Source organism: Lagopus leucura, unplaced genomic scaffold (genome assembly GCF_019238085.1).
Source record: "Lagopus leucura isolate 7727_CA_CO unplaced genomic scaffold, USGS_WTPT01 Super-Scaffold_100036, whole genome shotgun sequence".
NCBI lineage: Eukaryota > Metazoa > Chordata > Aves > Galliformes > Phasianidae > Lagopus > Lagopus leucura.
Window position 1 is genome coordinate 4503067 of NW_024962285.1, and position 21116 is coordinate 4524182.

At 47.5% G+C, this 21116-nt stretch overlaps 2 protein-coding genes across 4 annotated transcripts in view; both read left to right on the forward strand.

Annotated features, from left to right (window-relative positions):
- CORO2A (coronin 2A) overlaps nt 1-15594 on the forward strand; it is a 48345-nt gene extending 32751 nt beyond the window's left edge. For all 3 annotated transcript variants that reach the window (XM_042882913.1, XM_042882912.1, XM_042882911.1), the window contains exons 3-12: nt 2136-2252; nt 5867-6016; nt 6768-6947; nt 7784-7900; nt 8740-8844; nt 9195-9291; nt 10643-10755; nt 11387-11477; nt 11756-12021; nt 12783-15594. In XM_042882913.1, the coding sequence (XP_042738847.1) occupies nt 2136-2252; nt 5867-6016; nt 6768-6947; nt 7784-7900; nt 8740-8844; nt 9195-9291; nt 10643-10755; nt 11387-11477; nt 11756-12021; nt 12783-12914 (1368 nt within the window). In that variant the 3' untranslated portion in view covers nt 12915-15594. The remainder of the gene's footprint in view (nt 1-2135; nt 2253-5866; nt 6017-6767; nt 6948-7783; nt 7901-8739; nt 8845-9194; nt 9292-10642; nt 10756-11386; nt 11478-11755; nt 12022-12782) is intronic.
- A 4684-nt stretch (nt 15595-20278) lies between these two features.
- Nucleotides 20279-21113, forward strand: TOMM5 (translocase of outer mitochondrial membrane 5). Its single transcript, XM_042882935.1, has 2 exons — nt 20279-20441; nt 20624-21113. The coding sequence occupies exons 1-2, from the start codon at nt 20321-20323 to the stop codon at nt 20656-20658; spliced, it is 156 nt and encodes a 51-aa protein (XP_042738869.1). The 5' UTR covers nt 20279-20320; the 3' UTR covers nt 20659-21113.
- The last annotated feature ends 3 nt before the right edge of the window (nt 21114-21116 follow it).

Sequence of the window (21116 nt, forward strand, 5' to 3'; positions counted from 1 at the left end):
GGCTACGTGGACCTCTAAGACACAAACTCTGCTTCATTCTCTTAGATGACAAAGCTATGAAATGACAGCTGTGATGACCCCAGAGGTTTTAACTAAATGGGGCCAAAGGGGATGCTGCACCATTGTGTGATGGCAGCGTGTGCTCCTGTCCTTTGAAGAGCACTTGACAACTTGAATGACCAATCTAACGGTAATCTGCACTGTGCAAATCTACTGGGAGAATTTTAGCAGTCCTTCTAGTGAGCTGACGTTTTTGTCAAGAAGCCGTATCTGGCTACAGTGTCTCACATTCTTGAAAAATGCTGGGAGCTTATAAAGCAAGTGTTTGAAAAATGAAACTAGTTATCAAGCTGTGCAAATAACTATGAAAGCCAGGTGTCTCTGCAAGGAGGACAACACATCTAGTTACTAAACAGTGCTTGGTCGATGGAACTAAATTTCCCAGCACGTGAAGACCTCCCACATACAGCACTTTGAAACCAACAGTATGTTTGTCTGAGGCTTGTCCTGTGTGCTGGTTGGCAGCTTGTCATGTTCTGCAGGCTCTGCTGAGTGCCAGAGCTGTGGAATTGCCTCAGGGCAGGTGGGATTGGTGCAAGCACAGGGGGCTCCTTTTCTGGGCTCAGCTGAGGCAGCCGAGGGGTCTCAGTGTGGCATGATGGAATGGCTGGGTAGCCTGGGAATCTCCCAGGCGGAGCCTGGAGCAGGAAAGGCAGGAAGCTGTGGGAATTCCCACAGGGATGAAGGGATCCCTGTGATGCTGGCTGCCCAGCCTACTGGATTGCTGGCTTCAAACCAAGCCCTGAATCCCGCAAAAAGGCACTCTGGGCAGGAAAATGCTGCTCATTAAAGCCCTTTAATGTCTTGTCTTTTCCCTTCCCGAGTCTCTTGTTATTGCTCCTATTACAAAAATGCTTTGTTTGAGACTGTAGTCCATAGAGGCACAGTATTTTACATTTCAAAGCCCTCCGGGTGTTTTGTTTGAAGCAGGTTAGTCCCAGTCTGCGTGACAAACTTTCCAGTGAGGCCAGAGTAGTTTTACATCGCGTCTGGTTCTACACAAAAAGCAGCCAGCCTGTAGACGTTTGGGGATGGCAAAATGGCACGGCTGCCACATCCTGGCTGTGGTCAGCACTGTGTCCTCTCCACCCTGAGGGCCCCCCTCTGCAGCAGCATGAGGAGCTCGCTCCTACACCGCCTGCTTTCCAGAAGTGCAAACCTTTGTGCTCGTGTGGTTTACGATTCCTCCAGCTGGGATAAAAGAAGGCAGGTGAAGCATGACCAGCTTGAAACCATCTCTCAAGCGACTGCGCTCTTGGCAGAGGGGCCTTGGAGCTCCTCTTGCTCTCCTGCTGACGGGCAGAAGCCAATGCTGCTCTGACTGCAACCCTATTGCACGTCAGGCTGAGGTGACTTTGTGGCAGAAGCTGTTTGCAGTACATGTTATCCTGGAGCAGCACAGCCCCCATATGGAAGGAGGTGTGTTTCACTGTGGATGTTGTTTAGCAGCGAGCCTACTGCCCAAACATGGTGTATTTCTAGAAGGTCCCAAGTGTTGATTTAAGGTGATGAACGATTGGATTTGAAAACCATCGGAGAAAAATGGAGAGCTTGTGAAAGAAAAACTGAAATTGTAATTTGTGCTTGAGTGTGCTTGCTTAAAAAATCAATAAATTGAATAAATTCTACTTGAAGAAGTGAAAAAAAGGCAAGCTTTTCCTGCTTAAATGAAAGGCAAACTCAAGAAACAAACGTGAGTTTTCCCTGTCCTCCCGAAATCTCTTAAAAAAAAAATGGTGAGATTCAGTTCATTCCCTTTTCCCCTGTGAATTTATTTGGCGTCTGAATACAGTAATAAGTTCTGTAAGCACAGCATTCTTGACTGCTGTATGTCCAGTTCTCGTGGTACCAGTGTGCTCTAAGGAGGGCCTGAGCAGCAGCGCTTCCCTGCCGGTCAGTGATATCCTTAAGACTTGCCTTGCAGGAGCAGCAAAACCCCATTCTCACAGAGACCACCTGGGGTATTTGGAATGTAGCAACAGAAGGGGGTTTCTCACTGGGGCTGGCTCAGGTCTCACTTGCAAACAGCCTGTGATTCCATGGCTCACCTTTGTTTTGATATTTGTTTTTTCCAGACAGGGAAGCTTGACCCACATTATCCCAGAGTATGTGGGCACAGAGGGAACGTTCTGGACATCAAGTGGAACCCATTCAATGACTTTGTTATAGCATCATGTTCAGAAGATGCCACCGTAAGTTTCCCAGCTTATCCTCTGTGCCATGACCTGGCCAACGTGCTTTTGGGGGGGAGAAATTAGAAGAGAATCGAAAGACCCAGGGATGATATGTGAAAGTATCCAGATAAAAAGCCAGGTGTAAGAGCGGGATCTCTGTGTCTGGGGGAGGCCGATGTGATCCCGTCTATCTGATGTTATTAAAATCATGACACGAAAAATATCTGGATTTTCTTGGGCGCCTCCCATCTTTTTGCCTATGCTTATGTGAGAAAGAATATGAATTTTAAATCACTTCAAGGTCAATCACTACAAAATTCCTCCCTTACTGCGAAACAAAAGCTTCGTGCAACAATTTGCAACAGCTATTTCAGATTATTTCCCTGCGTAGCAACTGTGAGCTTGTTCCTGCCCTGAGTTTCTCTGTAAAGCCTTGCTGGGGTAGCTAAGGATCCCATGTCGTACTTTATTCCGCCCCAGGCAACAAAGAGAGCATTTTCCTACTGAAAACACAGAACTTCAGAAATGTAAACGTTAATGCTAACGCAAACAACTGATGTACAGCAAATACCACATGTCAGATGTACTTCACCGTAGATGCAGTTTAGTTATCAGGAGCAGAAGGACGCAATCTGTGTTCGTAAGGGACATGTTAGCCCATACCCACCCACTGGAAGGCTGCTTTCTGTGACCTATCAGAGTGCGGGTTGGTGTCTGTGACAGCAAAGAGCCTGACTACACGCTGTGCTTTTTATTCAGAGATCCCACCTGTGTTTCCTCCTAGTGTGTTTACTTACCCCCTGCCACACAGCATGTGGCAGGCTTGCCTTGTCATTTTCTCCAGCCCTGCCTTACTAGATATCTTCTGCCATTTCAGATCTGCTGGGAATCTCTCTTGAATTGGAAATCTATATGTGCTTTGAGTTTTCCTTCTTATTTCGTGACTTTGCTTTCTTTAGGATCTCCATGTTTTGCTTTCTTTTTTTCTCACACCTTCTTTCAATTTCTGGGCTGCCTTTGGGTGTTGTATTTTAACTTACCGATGGTATGCAGGTGCTCATGCCATCTCAGAAAGGACTTGGGGCACAAAGGCATCACCATGACCTTTGTGCTTACTCAGATGAGGGGTAAGCACAAGCTTTGAAGCTTCCTGCTGCAGTTGCGGAATACATTCAGTAAATGCAATCTGAATTTAAAGGGAGCTTGGGAAGCCTCTGGCCCCACCTACTGTCCCAGTCTGTAGAGCTGAGTCTCAAAAATCTCCAACAGTGCAGCTTTCATCACCTTTCTGGGCAACCTGCTGTTATTCTTCACTACTGCATGGGGAACTTTTTCCTTACATGCAGTTAGAACCTTTCCAGTGTAGTTAATGACCACTGTATCCCATTCTCCCACTCTGCAGTTTAGTAACAAGCATTGCACTATTTGTTCTTAATAATCTTGTAAGTAATCTTACAAGATTTAGGCTAAGAGATAAGGCTTTTAGCAGATTCCTCTGAAGATATCTCTTCTCCACTCTGAACAAGCTCATGTCCCTCAGCTTCTTCTCACAGGACAGGAACATCCTGGTGGTCTCCACTGGACTCACATGAGTTTACCAGCATTTATCTTGTGCTGGGAAAAGCAGAACTGGATGCAGTATCCCAGTGGTTGTTTAATGGTTGCTGAGTAAAGGGAAAAGTCAGTTCCTCTGACCTAGTAGCTATCTTTCTGGATGTTGTTAGCTTTCATCTCCGCCTGGGTGTGCTGCCTGGTCGTATTTATTCTGTTGTCTGCCAGAACCTCAGTGCCTATGCAGAAGAGCTGCTCTCTGCCAGTTTTCTTTTCTGGTTTCCTACACCGGATCACTCTCCAGGGTGAAGAGTTGAAACACTCAGCTGATCACAGATCTTGGTACCAAAAGTTACTCAAAGAACTTGCTGCGCTGGGACTCTGCTCTCCTTTGTAGTACCTCACCATCATCGTCTTGGCACCACAGAATGGGATCTCCTGGGATCTGCTGCACAGTTACACAGTGTAGGGACAGCTTTTCTTTCCCTCCTGAGTAATGAGGACGGCAGACTGTGTTTTATAATGTGACTGTCCTTCCTGTAGCTGATAGCTGGAAACTTAGCTGATGGCAGTCACCTAGTCCAAGCCCTGCTTAAAACAGGCCTTCTGGATCAGGCTGCCCTGGGCCTTGCCCAGCTGAGTCGCAAAGATCTCCAAGGTTGGAGACATCATAGCCTCACTGGGCCAATCTTCTCAGGACCCTTCTGGGAGAATAGTGCTTCTCTGATCCCGAGGGAGAGCCCACAGTGCCATTTGTGTCCATTGCTCTCTTTGCCCCAGAAGTCTGGCTCCATCTTCTCGTGCGTTCCAGCCAGTTTCGTGGCAGGAGAGCGCATCGTTCATCCCAGTCAGTTCTTCACAGCTCCCCTTCCCTACTTCCTCAGCCCCGTTCATTTAGTGATAGCTGGTGAGGCTGTAGGTCTGATGCATTCTCTTACTGCTATGGAAGTTCACTGCACTTCATAGTCCTTAGGTTTCCAACAGATTTGATTCTGCAGAGATGAGCACTGGTGAGAAGGGTGGTTGTCATACTTCCTAGCAAGTCCTTGAATTTGTGCCTCTGTTTCTTTGGTGTAGAATGTTGTGATCCTCATCAGCCCAACAGTGGGGGACTTGGGCAACTCTGGCTAATTTCCACCGACTGTGTAATTCAGAGAACATTTCCATCTGACAGAATCTTCTTACTTCAGGCTAAGTCCCAGAGAACTTAGCACAAATAGAGTCCTTTCCATTGACCCAAAGGGTCAATCTGTTATCATCCTAAACGCTTGTGCTTATAGGGTCAACACGAGAAAGACTTTTTCCTTTTACCTGCACAGGTTAATTTGCTTTTACAGGTCACCTTTACTGACTCCTTCCACACCAGTGGGGCATTGTTTATTTCTGTTTCTGTGTAGCATCCTTCCAGAACTGAGAGCAGCAAGCAGAGCTGCTATGAGACAGCAGACTCGCAGTGTGTGATGCTGCCCAGTGTCCCTCATCAGGGTGCCTGTTGTGTGCCCACCTAAGTAGGCTTCTGTGTACTTTAACCAACGTTGTGGTCACAGTGCTGTACTGTTTGCAAAGCATTTTGCAGTTGTGCACTTTTAATAGGAGAAATGGTGCGGTAGTTGTTGTTTGTCCAAAGGCGTTTTCAGCTCTACCAGGTAGTGCTGACTGGGCGACTGCTTAGATCTGTCAATGCTGTAACATCTTCTAGGACCTTTTGCTGAAGTTTGTTTCATATTTACCCATTCCTGCTGAAAGTTTGGTAGGAGACGAGGTGGAAAACTGTAGCTGCCGTGGTTTCATGTCTGTAAGATCTGTGGCTCACTTCTTACCCTGGACAATAGTTTTTTGTGAATGTGCTCACAGCATTGCTGAGTGTAAGTTTGATTGCCAATTTAAATCAAAACACTGAAATTGCTGCCTACAGTCAGAAGATTAGACCCACTGAAAATGAAGTTACAGATTTGGAAGACTGGTAACCAATAAAGGCAGGAGATATACCAACAAAATGACACAGTATGAAGATAAATTTGCAAATTCCTAATTAGCACTGCACTCACTAATCTCACTAAGACCCATCTTGTGCCATTCAGGTTAAAATCTGGGACATCCCCAAGCCCATGCTAACAGAAAACATCACCACCCCGAAGAAGGAGCTTCTTGGACATTCTCGAAGGGTTGGCCTCATTGAATGGCATCCCACGGCCAATAACATCCTCTTCAGCTCTGGCCATGATTACAAGGTGAGTCCATTGTCTGCAGAGCCCTCCTCGTGGGATGCTGCGTTTGTCAGGTTATTTTGAAATTTCTTTCATTTCAAGCTGTAAGTTAATGATAAAGACTTTAGAAACCTTTATGAAAGGGAAATTCCGTACTGACCCCAAAGGCAAGAGGTCATTCATGGGCTTCAAAAAGCCTGGCTCATTTTCACACAGAATCACAGAATCACAGAATGGCCAGGGCTGGAAGGACCTCAAGGATCACGAAGCTCCAACCCCCCTGTGCCATGCAGGGCCACCAACCTCCCCATTTCACAGCAGCCCAGGCTGCCCAGGGCCCCATCCAACCTGGCCTCCAACACCTCCACGGATGGACGGGGCATCCACAGCCTTTCTGGGCAGCTGTTCCAGCACCTCACCGCTCTCACAGCACACAACTTCCCCCTGACATCCAACCTCCATCTCTGCTCCCTCAACTTCAAACCATTCTTCTGATGAACAACAGCCTACTCTGTTCTCCTTTCCTAGCAATATCCAATGCCATATACCTTTGACTTCATTCTTGTGCTAGTGCAAATATCTGCAGTGACACTGGCCATTTTTTTGTATAAGCTATGATTTGCCTTACGTACCAGAAATAATTTTAAATTATTTTAAATACATGATGGTAAGACTTATACATGTAGAGAAGAGAGGAGGATGTGAGGAGCGTACATATACAAAGTCCCAGCTTGACCAGGCAACAAACAGATGACTTTTTGTTCTTTTCCCCCAGATAATGATCTGGAACCTTGATACGAGGGAAGATGTCCTGTCAAACCCAGTGAAGATCCTTGATGTTCACAAAGATGTGGTCCTCTCCATGTCATTCAACACGGATGGCAGCCTCCTTGCCACAACCTGCAGAGATAAAAAGATCCGTCTGATAGACCCTCGTGCGAGAACAGTCCTACAAGTAGGTTGACTTCAGGGTTTTTAGATCCAGCTGATCTCACCTGTGGAGCGTTTCCACTTCTGGGTAGACTAATTGCCATTAAAAAAGACAAATCTGTGCTCAGTATTCTTCCAGGCATTTAATGGTAGTACTGTCTTCTATTTTTCATGAAACAATTGCTGCCACTGTTAACAGGGTTTCTGTATTTTCTTACCAAGCTGTTTGCTCTCTGACACCATTTGTGAAATGCTCTAATTTAATAGCTTCCTTCTGAAGTCCTCTGGGTTCCTTGCTCTGGCTGACAGAGGTCAGGAGGACAGCTGGATGCAAGTGTACATTTGTCTGTACTTTGTGTCTCTTGGTAAGATGATGCTGACTGCCTTTTGGAGGTACTTCCACACATCTGTGTGCACAGAAAATCCAACAGTGCAACTCCTAGGGATTCCCCTGACGTGAATATGTGAATCACTAACCAGAGAGTTGACTGAGTTTTTGCGAATGCGCTTAAAGAGTTTTAAGCTCCTTTTCTCAGATCCCTGTGAAATCCTGCTTGCTGTAGTTTCAGCCCAATTGGGAAGATCTGTTGGATGTGAACAACTTCCCCACACTTGAGGGTAGATGCTCTGAGAGGTGCTTTCATTCTCAACTGTGCATGGCTTCTTGGACTAGAAGTCTCGGGTACAATGAAATGTGCCTACACAAAAATGAAGTGGTGTGCCTTAGCCTACCCAGATAAGCTTCACGGGTAGTGGAAGGGAGCTCAGCGATGTGCCACGATGTGATTTCTCATGAAATTTTTTACTGCTACAAGGAAAGGCGCTGTCTCTTACTCAGGAACGGGTTTTCTCTTCCTATAGGAAGCCAGCTACAAGTCTCACAGAGCCAATAAAGTCTTGTTTCTTGGAAACATGAAGAAGCTGCTCTCTACTGGAACATCCCGGTGGAATAATAGGCAGATTGCATTATGGGATCAAGTAAGTTGAACCAGCATTCTTCATTCTTGTCTCTTTTATTGTCACTTTAACTATTCCACCTGCTCAAGAATTGCTTTGTAACAGCAATTCAGAAGCAATCTGCCCTATCCCTAAAGAGTGACAGGCTGTATTGTTAGGATACTATTAACTCTGTATGACTTTCTGAAAACGCTCTCAACTCTGTGTGCATAGAATCCACCAGAACAAAGATAATGCTGTGTCCAGTGAGGAAAAGGGAGGTCAAGAAAGTTAAAAGCAGCTCTTAGTGGTCTTACTGGCAAAATTGTTATGGGTACTGGAAGTTAAGTGAATTCTAGATAAACACACTCAAGCAGAGCCCTGAAGGGAAGAAAATATGTGCTTTATTTATTATTTGTGATTGATTTATGATGATTCCTTACATTAGGTAGTATTTGCCTCTTTCAAGACATGCTTCCTTGGTGACTGTTAGCCTTATGAAACTCTTCTCTGCCCCCCTCATACGCAGCAAGACACTTTTCCTCTGTTCACTGCATCACTGTGCCCTCTGCATCAGCTGACCTTGCAGCACAGTCCTGTGCCTCTTTTTCTCACCGCCATCCTTTGTAGCAGGCAAAGCAGGTAGACCAGCTCTCTGATTCGACCATTTGACTATGTTTGGACATGGCTTCTCTGCATAGGGCAGAGCACTGTGCTGCCTCCCAGACGCTTCCCACAAAGCTGAGCTGTGCTGAGACGTACTGGTGTCATCACAGAGCAGCTCTCAAATGTCACTCCAAGGTGGGATTCATGTAAGCTGTTCCTGACTAGAGGTAGCTGCAGGTGATTCCAGCCGTTTGTTTTTCCTGTGTCCTACACAGAATGACCTCTCTGTGCCTTTACTGGAAGAGGATCTGGATGGCTCCTCGGGGCTCCTGTTTCCTTTCTACGACTCAGACACGAACATGCTTTATATTGTGGGAAAGGTAAGTGCTTTCCGTGTTAGCAAATGCTGTCTGGTTCTTCTCTTAGTCAGTGTTGTATCACCCACATCACTGAGGCTGAAGTCATAGTTGCTTCTGAGTCACATTCACCTAGAGATATTGACCAATGGGATGGGGTCTAAGAATGCTGGAAAATCAGGCCACGTTTTCTACTGCAAACACGTCACTTTTACTGTGGGGACATGGTAGAGTCCTAACTTCTCTGCATACAGGGTAAATATTTTGGTAGGAAGAGCTTATGTTCTTGACCTCACATAGCTTCTGGGGCCACGTGCTCTCCTCAGACTCTGGACAAGCAGAGCCTGGCTTACGTTCATTTTCTTTGCACTTAGGGTGATGGAAATATCCGGTACTATGAGATTAGCCCTGAGAAACCATACCTGAGCTACCTGATGGAATATCGCTCTCACTTACCACAGAAGGGAATAGGTGAGTGCCTAACATGACGAGAGGGTGCTGACTTCCAATCTTAGAAGCTGGAGTCCAAAATATCATTTCATGTGTAGAAAAGACGGTGGATTAATTTCAGTCTCCATACTGGAATGGTGGTTGGCTTGGCCCAGTTCACCTATGTACCTCAGGTGTACCATGGTCACACCTTGGAGAGGTCTCCTTTGACCAGCAAAGTGTAGACTGAGGAGCTCTACCAGTCTATACCGGTGCATCCCCTCCACGTAGCTGGTCTGGTACTGTAGACTGGATTTAGAGGTGGAGCATGTTCCTTGCTTTAAGACTTTGCCTTAAGATTTCCAGCTCCAAACTCTGTTGACATTGCTTCTACTCTGGGATTTCTTTGTGAATAACGCCTGCCACCCACTGCCCTTGCTCCTTCCACTTGCCTACCTTCTTCTGTATTAGCATTTCCCATTCAAGTTAGACCTCCTGCAGCTAGGTCACCTCCTCCAATCGAAACCTTTGCTCATTAACACGTACCCACATTATTCCAGTGTTGGACTAATTTAATTTATAGTATTTGGGTTTCAGCTCTCAGATCTCAGCTGTAACCCTTTTTTGAACATTTTCCAATCTATCCTTTAGGCCACATTTTTCAACAGAGGCAGGTGAGTTTTTAGCACCATTTGCCAGCCCTACATGCTGCCTATAGACACTTCTTCCTCAAATACTTAGGAGCACTGGATTTTGTGCCTGCAGGTCTCCTCCAGGAAACTGTTGTTAGAAGAGAATAAATTATTTAAAGCTGAACTGGAAGATCTCTCTGTTACTCAGTTTTTTCCACTGATTTCTTACTAGAGCTACCAAGCACTCGAATATCTTAAGTGGCTCCGTCAATCCCAGAAACACACATGATGCTGGATGAAAAATTAGATTTTCATACCCTTATACTCCAATCTAGTTTGGGACAGTGTTGGGGGGATGATACTGGCCTGGAAGCACCCTTGGTCTGACCCATCCAGCTATTACTGTGGTATTTGGAGGTCCTGAACTCCATTCCTACTGATTATGATAATTAAATCCTGTGGCATCAGCTGCTAGGTCTGCTCAGTATACTCCATTTGCAGTTTGTAAGAATGAGTAGTGAACAGGAGGCTCAGGTCAATCACTACAGATCCAGCATGTAACCTTGTGATCTGGAAGGAAAAAAAAAGATTGAGTTTTACTAGTAATTTGTAACACTGAGCCTGTTTTGTGTCAGGATTCCAGACCATGCTGCTATAGAGCTGGCACTCTGACTCATGTTTGTTGGCCCTTCTTCCATGATGGTTGACGTTAGTTCTCCTACGAAGACTTATATCCTGTTTCTCTTATGCCTTCCCAACAGGAGTGATGCCAAAAAGAGGCCTTGAAGTGTCAACTTGTGAGATTTTCCGTTTTTACAAGCTGGTTCCAACCAGGAGCCTGATTGAGCCCATCTCCATGATTGTCCCTCGATGGGTAAGTAAGCCAAAGGTCTGGGATAAATATCAGCGAGTAAGAGTGCCTATCACTCTTACTCACTGATATTAGCGATATCAGTGAGTCACAGTGCTCCTCTCTGTGACTTCTGGATGGCAGGAAGAACAAGAGATTTTCTCTTTCCTTCTCTGAGGAACAAAGTTAGTCAGCTGGTGGGTCAGCCCTGCCACCAAATCGTGGGTTGGGTAACTCAGAGTTAGATCTCTGTAATGGCCAACTTTCCTTCCAAACACAACTCACCAGACTGCTCTGCTTTTGTGTAACAAAGGGTCTCTCTGACTTTCGGGACAACTAGCTGGCTGTAAACTTCTAGTTTATAGATGTAAGGAGTTTGGTAACATAGGGTTAATCTGTGTAACTAACTTCTCCCCAGTCTGTTGTCTGGATGTGAAAGGGCTTTACTGTCAGGAATTAGAACAGGCCATCAGATGCTCTGCTCCTGAGCTGGGGTGAGGAGGAGAGTCTCCGGGCAGGTGAGAAGCTTTTACGTACATTCTGGTGGCACACTCCCTGCTCACAGGTGGAATGAGCTCCTTTCTCCACCACCTTCCAGTATGGACAGTCTAAGCCCAAACCTCTCTGATGTTGTGACTGCTTTGTTTGCTTGCAGTCAGAGTCGTACCAGGAAGACATCTACCCCTTGACCACAGGAGGCCAGCCAGCAATGATGGCACAGGAGTGGCTGAACGGTGTTAACAAAGGTCAGCACATGGAAAGCTTCCCAGCCCTTCAGCTCCCCAGGGCTTGGGTAAGCTGCTGCAGGCTCTCTGGCCTGTGAAACAGTAATGGAGCTAAAGGAGAGATGTGACAAATATAGCTGTCAACTATAATAATCCAAAATGTTCACTACTGTGAACTGCAGACCTCTCCTGTCAAGCACCTCCATGTCCGTCCCTGCAGGTTGTTTGAATGAATTGCTTTCTGCTGATTTCTGAACGTGGTTTGTGAGCACTAACCAGTCACCTGACTTCCTCCATAGGGCCCCTCTTGGTATCCTTGAGACCAGGCTCTGGACCTGTGAATTCCTTACTGCAGCTTCCTGTGTCAGAGCCACCTGTGAAAAGTCCTGACCCGAACAAGAGTCAGGGAGAAAGAATGGCGCTGGAGGAGATGCAGAAGAAAAGTGAGATCAAAGACAGCAGAAACCAGCTGAAAGTAGAGGAGAGGTTGCCGGAAAATGAGCACATGCTTCTCTCCAATGGCTTTGACGTATTTGAGTGTCCACCACCAAAAACTGAAAATGAGGTGTGAAGGTGTAGGGTGAAGGGTTGGGGCTGTGGGGGATATTTAGAGATAGCTGGCAAAAAGATTCACAAGGTGATGGAATCTGGAGAGGGTTTATTTTGCAGAGTCTGGAAGAGCGTGAGATCTTTGTGGCAAATGGGAAGCCCATTGGCAGCCCAGGGACATTTCTGAGTATGTGCAGGTTGTTTGCTTTTAAGAACCCTGGAAGGTTTTCATTCTCAATAGCCATGCTTTGTCCCTTTTGCATAGGCAAGGCTTTAGCATCTGAGCTTGACAGGGCAGAAATCTGCTGACCTCAATTTTCCAGTGGTGTGAAGAAGGATAGTCTTCGTGTTTCTGAGCCTGCCCCATGAGGTTACCAAAGCATCTGTTCCAGAGCTGGGTCATCTGCTGCGTGCACAGTGAAAGGTCATGCTAGTCCAAACAGAGAGGAAAGAGCATGAACAGAAGTAAAAAAGAAAAAGGAAAAAAAAATCCCTCAGGTAGGACAGTAGGAGATCCTGGAATGTAAAATGCGAATACACTCCTCAGCCTGAGCCATCAGGAGGAAGGTTGTATTATCTACTGAATTAAGCAGATGTACCATTACTGACGAAGACCTACTTTCATAGTGCAAGTGATCACTGCTGCTGCTCAGTCTGTAAGCTGAAAGCCCTCTCTTTAAGTGCTGTTTCTCTGAGAAGTTGACAGGATCGGTGGCGTTTGTTAGGATGTCTGTATTTCCTCACTGTAAGGGAAGTAAAATGTGACTTTTCTTACAGCTTCTGCAGATGTTTTATCGACAACAGGAAGAAATTCGTAGACTACGTGAGCTCCTAAATCAGAGAGATGTCAAAATTAAACAGCTGGAGCTGGAGCTCAGAAACGTCTACATGAACACAGGCAGGTACTGAATGTTCTGGCCTGTGGCTCTTCGCACCCTCAGCCACTGCAGCAGATTTCATTTCCTGCACGACTCCTATTTTTTTTGCTGGCGGAAAAGCTGATGCTTCATGCAGCATGGATTTCCCTGGCTTGTGGTGGTCACATTTCCCTAATCATAACCAGACAGTTGTTGGTGGACTTGCCGTGCTTCTTCAGTCTCTTCTTGCTTGCCAAGTCACTTGTCTGAAGCCCATGCATTAAGTAGTGAGATTTGGAAAATCTTCCTCTTGTTCCGGAGAAGCCACCTGTTATCTCTAGGACCAAAACCTGTTTTGTTGCTCCTCCACATGATGGGAGAGTAAAGGCAGCTGCTTGCTTCTTTTCCCACCTCTGACTCCAAAGTGACCCTCGTGCCACCTCCTGCCTCACGACTCAGCCCTGCGTCAGGGGGCTTGACAGTACTGCAGCTGCTCTCACCTGGTGCTGGGGATAGTCCTGCTCCATGCAGGAGGTTGCACTGGGGCTGCCAGTGGTCAGCACTTTGGCAGTAGGTGAAAGAGGGCTGCTCTGTTTGGAGATGCAACACAAAAGGGGGCAGTGATGCTGGCTGGTTCCCACCAACAAAGCTGCAGGTGCAACAAAGGTCTCCGGGTCCTCTGAGTCAGGGGCTTCTTTCCTTCCTTCCTTCTACCAAAGACTCTCAGCCCGCTGCAAACCTTTCAGCAACGGTGCTAGAAAAGCTGTCTCAGCCACAGGTGAATCATGGGACCATGGCTGGCCACAAATAGCCCTTCGTGTTTGTGCTCACAGCTGCTGCCTTCTTAATTCCCAGGTGCCACTGCCTTGTCCTGTTTTCCTGCTGGGCTTCTCTTTCCCCCATCTACTGCACGTTCCAGCAGGCTGCCCCATCACCCCAGGTCCCACAGTTTGCTTATCTGTGCCCTGTGGCACCAGCTCGCACCATCCCTTTGCATAGGGTGAGAGCAGCTGCAGGCTTCAGGTCCCATTCTTGTTTTCAGGCTGGTACTAGTGTCCATTTTTGTGCTGGTGCTGTCCCCAGCAGGGAGAGCTAGGCCAGCAGATGGACTCCCCAGCCTGGTTGGTGTCCTTGGGTCTCACTTGCTCATGAGAGGTGCGAGCTGATGAGGCATGGCATGAAGAGAAGCAGGCTGTCAGCAGCCCAGGGATCTGAATGCAGCAGCAGCAGCAGCTCCTGAGAGGGCATAATTTTCCCTGCCCTAAATGCAGAGCTCATGGAGATATCCCTATCCCCAATGAAGCAAGCAAACACTGATTAGTCTGTAACTGCACATCTGTCGTGGCTCATGTAATAGTGAATAGTAATGCCTTGCTGGTTCCATGTAGCCTGATGCTTTCCCAAATATTTTGCACAATCAGTCTCCTGCAGACAGCCCCCTAATTAGGGGCTAAGCACCATCTGTGCTCATGTGAGACTTTCCTGATTCCCCAGCAGCAAGCTCAAGGGCACCAAATGCTCACGTATGGGAATCATACAAAGACTGGCAGCTTGTTTTCCTTACAGCAAGAAGTTCACCCGGCTTTCAAAGTACTTAGTTCATTTCTACATAGCAGAAACAGATGTGGGTGCTGAAAGTCAAATGTTGTTGTTTGTTTGTTCCTGCATTATTAAAGAGAGGGAGTAGTTGTAATGTTCTTCAGGAAAAGCCTTTAGCATCAGTCACTGGTTGAACAGAGTATCCTGAGTTGGAGGAGTCTGATAAGGTTCATCAATTCCAACTCCTCTTTAACTGTTTGCAAAGAAATAAGGATTCATACGATGTTAAGAACAGCTTTGTTGAATCAAACTTTCATGTCCTCCAGAACAGGATTTCCTAGGCACACTCTGCAGTAAGCAGTTATATGCAAAAACACACCACAGATACACAGCTTTAAACCAAACACGTGCATCTTACTCCAGAAGTGGTCAGGCTTTCTCACCAAAGAGAACAGCTAAATAAGAGATCTCAAAGCCCACCACGCCATGCCAAGAAAACCTGACGGCTTTCAGGCTTCAGAGCCATTTTCACAGTGTTGTCCCAGGAATAGGGTACTTTGTTCCCATGCTGTTATTTTCAAAAGGGCAAGTGCTTGATACGACTTCGTCAGTCACGGTATGTGTTTTATCTGTCGGATTTTTTTTTCTTATTTTTCCTACAAAATAAATTATTTAAATTATTTCCTAGTCAAAATAATTTTTCCACGGAATTTGTACTTTCTCTTGAGAACTGTTTCTTCATCATGCTACGACTGGATAGCATAGAAAGTTTTCAGCCACCGCAGTTCTCATCTTAGGGTTGTGTTGATTTCAGCAATTTTAGGTAAAAGAAAAAATCATTTAGGCTTTGCTGGCAGGCTTTGATAAGGCAAGACAGTGTAATCAAACCTGCTCTTTTAGACAGTATGCCCATAGAAGTGTAGACTGCGAAATACACCTTAATTCGGAGCTCAAATGTGACCATAAATCTTTCACATAGAGGAAACAAAAAATGGAGAAAATGTAGTTGTGGGCAAATGAACTGTGCCTAAATCGACTTCCGTGATCATTTTAACAGTTTCTAAAACTCTTAACCGCTTTGTAAAAAAAATAAAAACAAAACAAAAACTGTAAAACATGGGGATAAAAAACAAATTTGTGCAATGAAAAGCAAATGTAATTGAATAATAAATACGTTTAGAGGTTTTTTGATACATGCAAGGTTGTTGGCTTCTTATTGTCATCGTGTTTTTAAGGTGACTAAAAATTAGGCCAGATCAGAGGACGGATGTCCTGAAGAAGCTCAGAAAGGAGCATTGCCCGTTGTCTCTTTTGCTTGTGTGGAGGCACAGCGTTAGCTTTCCTTCTGTCCCAGATGCTGCAGGGTTCAGCCGCCTCGCAGCATCCTGCACCACTCTGCCGTGTCTATGAATAAACCAGTCCTTTCTGGAAACCTCTTGCTGCAGGAGGTGTTCCCAGACCAAGTGCGCTCGGACCAGCAGATGTTACGCTTCAGGAGTGTTCAATATATTAATATTAAATTGACTTAACTAACAATGTTTGACATGACGTGGGATTTTGAAATTGAAGATGTTTGACATTTCGTGGGATTTTGATTTAATAGAGTGATGCAGCATTTGCTGAATGTTCCAATACAACAGCTGCAATGGACAGATGGATCAAAGTGCAAACGAAGTTCACAGTTTCGCACCAACAGGGATTCCTTGCTCCCCATTCATAAACTGATTCATCAACTAGAGGTCAGGGAGCGATCAGCAAAACTTGCTCACCTTTTAACAGCCCCATACAGCCAGTGCGTAAAGCCAGTGGAGAACGGAGGCTGACGGTGCACCACCGTGGCCTCAATGAGGTCTCATCCCCACTGAGTGCTGCTGTGCTGGACATAATGGAACTCCAGTAGGAACTGGAGTCAAAAGCAGCCAAATGGTATGCCACCACTGATGCTGCCAACGCATTCTTTTCCATTCCTTTGGCCATGGAAAGCAGGCCACACTTTGCTTTCACCCAGAGGGGTATTCAGTATATCTGGAACCATTTGCCCCAGGGGTGGAAACAGCCTGACCATTTGCCACAGGTTGATCCAAACTGCATTGGAACAGGGCGGTGCTCCTGAGCACCTGCAGTACACTGATGATATTGTTGTGTGGGGTGATACAGCAGAGGAAGTTAGAATAATCCAAATCCTCCTGCAAGCTGGTTTCCCTATTAAGTGAAACAAAGTGAAAGGACCTTCCTGAAAGGAAATTCAGTTCCTAGAAGTAAAATGGCAAGATGAGCATTGTCACATCCCAGCAGATGTGGTCAACAAAATCACTGCTATGTCTCCACTCACTAGCAAGAAAGAGACACAATCTTTTCTAAGCGTAGCGGTCTTTTGGAGGATGCACATTCCAAACTATAGACTCATTGTTAGCTCCCTTTCTTAGGGGAAGGAGGAAGAAGAATAATTTTTGTGGGGTCCTGAGCAGCAGCAGGTGTTTGAGCAGATTAAACAGGAGATAGCCAGAGCCGTGGCCCTGGGGCCAGTAAGAAGGGGACAGGATGTAAAGAACATCCTCTACACTGCTGCTGGAGAGAAAGGCTCCCTCCAGACATCATTCTTCTGATGCCACTCAGAGTAAGTGGATTGCATTGGTTACACAGGAATCGTAGAAGTGATGGACTGGCTTGAAGGCAAAAAGTTTGGACCATCACCAGCAGAAGAGGTATCGTGTGCAAAAGAGGACCCACCATACAACAAATTACCAGAAAATGAGAGGAAATTTGCCCTGTTCACTGGGGGATTGTGTCATATTGTAGGGAAGCATAGCAGTTGGACAGCTGCTGTGTGGAGTCCCACATGATAAGCTGCAGAGGCCACTAAAGGAAAAGGAAAATCAAGCCCATTTGGAGGGGTAAAGGCTGTCCAGCTGGCCTTAGATGCTGCTGAATGGGAGAGGTGGCCAGTGCTTTATACTGACTCATGGATGGTGGCAAATGCCTTATGGGGGTGGTTACAGCAGTGAGAGCAAAATAACTGGCAATGAAGGAGTAAATCTATTTGGGCTGCTGAGCTGTGGGAAGACATTGCTGCCCGAACAAAGAATATGGTTGTGAAGGTGCGCCATGTAGATGCTCATGTGCCCAAGAGTCGGGCTACTGAAGAACAGCAAAACAACCATCAGGTAGACCGAGCTGCCAGAATTGAGGTGGCTCAAATACACCTGGACTGGCGGAACAAGGGTGAATTATTTCTGGCTCGGTGGGCCCATGAGACCTCAGGTCATCAAGGGAGAGATGCAACATACAAATGGGCTAGAGACCGAGGGGTGGACTTAACTATGGATGCCATTGCACAGGTTATCCATGTCTGTGACACAAGCGCCACAATTAAACAAGCCAAGAGGACGAGACCTGTCTGGGGGGAAGGGCGATGGCAAAAGTGCAAACATGGGGAGGTGTGTCAGATTGACCAGATCACCTTGCCACGATCTCGCGATGGAAAGCATCATGTGCTCACCATGGTGGAGGCAAGCACTGGGTGGCTTGAAACACAAGCAGCACCCCATGCTACTGCCTGAAACACCATGTTACATCTTGAGAGCAAGTCCTGTGGTGACATGGCACTCCAGAAGGAATTGAGTCAGATAAGAGGACTCATTTCAAAACCTGCCTTGTGGATATTTGGGCCAAAGATCAGGGCACTGAATGAATTTATCACACCCCCAGTTATGCACCAGCTTCTGGTAAATTAAATGATACAATGGGTTGTTAAAAACCATGTTGAAAGTGGTGGAACATGTAAGCATTGGGAGAAGCATTTGGCAGAAGCCACATGGTTGGTCAATACCAGAGGATCGGTCAGTCGAGATGGTCCTACCCAATCCAATTCCCTACATACTGTAGAGGGAGATAAGGTCCCTGTAGAACATATAAAGAGCATGTTGGGAAAAGCAGTTTGGGTCCTTCCAGCTTCTGGAAAGGGCAAACCTCTTCATGGAACTGTTTTAGCTCAGGAACCTGGGTCCACGTGGTGGATGATGGAGAAAAATGGGGACACCAAGGGAGTGCAGGAATTCCATTCCGTGTATGCATATGCATATAGATGTGTGTGATGTGTGTAATCTCCATTAATTTCTGCTTGTTTGTGTATAAATATATGCTAAGCATGATGTAGTGATGTGGAATAAGCAGTGGAATATCACAGTTTTGTGATTTTTGTCGTCATTATTCCACATCATATCACCATGTAAAGCAGTGGGAGTTAAAGAGTTGATGTTCTGGTTCTGTAGACTGCTTTTTATGGGCATTTTGGAGAGGAGGAGAGGAGCCGCATTTCCCAGAGGACTTTGGAGGAGGGGAAGAAAGGTGGAGCTTCTGCAAAGATGGCAGGCTCCTTCGGTGTCTGTTTGCAGCAGTGAAGCACGTGGTCCTCTGCAGTCTGTAGTGAGAGGCCTCAGTTTTGGACACTCTCTCTCATTTTGTTTGATTTGTTGGCCTCAGTTCCACTTGTAACATGTTGTATTGTGTTATCTTAACGTTCCTTGTTAGATCATTGCCGCTGCTCTTAGACCCATCTATGATCTCCCTACCCTTTCCCCTTTCTTCCCCCCACCCAGGCTCGGGCCCTGCCTCGTTACCGGCTGCTAAACAATTAACACTTTTCCTTGCTGTCTCTCTCTCAGTTAACTGCAGAGAAAGTATGAGATTCCCCTGTGGTCTATATAGCACGACCTATTGACAGTGCCCACATCCTTGACCCCAAGTCCTGGTCTATCATGGGGCCCCTGCTCCAAAGTGTCATGGTCCTTCTGGTCGTGAGCCGGCAGCACCAGCAGGTGCCATCTTGAGGAAAGGAGGCCTGCATGTTGGCCACAATAACCCCATGCAGCTCTATAGGCTTGGGGCTGAGTGGCTTGATGGCTGTGAAGAGGAAAGCAACCTGGGGGTTTTGGCTGGTGCTCGGCTGAACACGAGCCCGCAGTGTGCCCAGGTGGCTGTTAGGGCCAACGGCTTCCTGGCCTGCATTAGAAATGGTGCAGTCAGCAGGAGCAGGGAGGTGAGCAGCCCCCAGCTGATCACCAGTACTCAGCACTGGTGAGGCTGCACTTTGAGTGCTGTGTTCAGTTTTGGGCCCCTCACTACAAAAAAGACATTGAGGCCCTGGAACGTGTCCAGAGAAGGGCAACAAAACTGGTGAGGGGTCTGGAGCACAAATCTTATGAGGAGCAGCTGAGGGCACTGGGTTCAGTGTGGAGAAGAGGAGGCTCAGGGCAGACCTCACTGCACTCCGCAACTTCCTGAAGGGAGGTTGGTTCCTGAAGAGGAGGGGTTTGGCCTCTGCTCCCAGGCAACAAACAGGACCCGAGGAAATGGCCGCAAGTTGAGCCAGAGAAGGTTCAGGTTAGACATAAGGAAGAACTTTTTCTCTCAGTGGTCAGGCACTGCAGTGGCTGCCCAGGAGGTGGTGGAGTCGCCGTCCCTGGCAGTGTTCAGGAGGCGTCTGGATGACGAGCTGTGAGATCTGGTTCAGTGCTGGTGGCGGCAGTGGCGATGGGAGGGCGGTTGGACTGGATGCTCTTGCAGCCCCCATTCCATGATTCTACGGTTCTAAGAATACTGATGGGCTCTGGGAACAGCTTGCACTTGGCTTGCATGCCAGCAGAGGTTGCACCTTCCCAGCCACGCGCCCTCCCGCGCTGCCGCCCCGCCGCAGAAGGCAGCAGAGGGTCGCTCAAAGAGAACGGCGCACGCGCAAACACAACGCTCTTCCGGCGCTGCGCCCGCCTGGTTGCCGGCCGTAGCTGCGCCGCTCCTCGTGCGCACGCGCCTGCCGCCACGCTGCGCCTTCACCTTCTTCCTACGCACGCGCACCGCCCCTCTTCCGGTTCCGGCTTCGCTCCTCTTCCGGTTCCGGCCCCGCTCGGCAGCCGGAGCAGCATGTTCCGCATCGAGGGGCTGGGGCCCAAGATGGACCCGGAGGAGCTGAGGCGAAAGATGCGTCGCGACGTCCTTACGTCTGTCCGCAACTTCCTCATCTACGTGGCGCTGCTGCGGATCAGTGAGTGCGCGCGGCTGCCGGCGGGTGCCCGGTTGCGGGGAGAGGCGCCGCTCCCGGAGCCAGGCCCGGCCGGGCACCGCGCTGCACGACCGCCGTGCCCGAAGCTTTCGGAGCGCCGCGCCGCTCGGAGACTCCCGGGCCGGCTGCCGGCTCGCTCATGCTGTGCTGCTTTCTCTTTTCAGCTCCCTTCGTCCTGAAGAAGCTGGACAGCGTGTGAGCTCTTTGCGAGCTGCACGGAAGGAAGACTCGGCTTCTGAAAACGCGCGGCGAACTGCTTTCCTCTTGTTGTTAGTTAAACGTTGTTCCGGAGGCGGGCATCCGATCCTAAATATTCCTTACCATGGCCGTGCGGGCATATTCACGCAGAGAGTGATAGCGCAGCGGGAGGTGTGGGGCAGATGTCCGTTCTGCGTGCAGGTACTCGCCGAGCACTGTGGAGCTTCAGCAGTGTTACAGTGGAACAATTCGGGTACTTTTTTAAAACACATTTGTCTTCCGCTATGAAGTCTGAAGCATTGGCAGGTTGCTCTGTTGTGCACCTGCCTCTAAACTGCCGCGTGCTATGGCTATCGATGTCCCCGAACCTGTCTGTGTAATTACTTTGCTACTGAATCCAGTGCAGAGGGAGTTTGATTTTAAATAAATGGGAGAGCAGTTCTGTCATGTAACGAACAA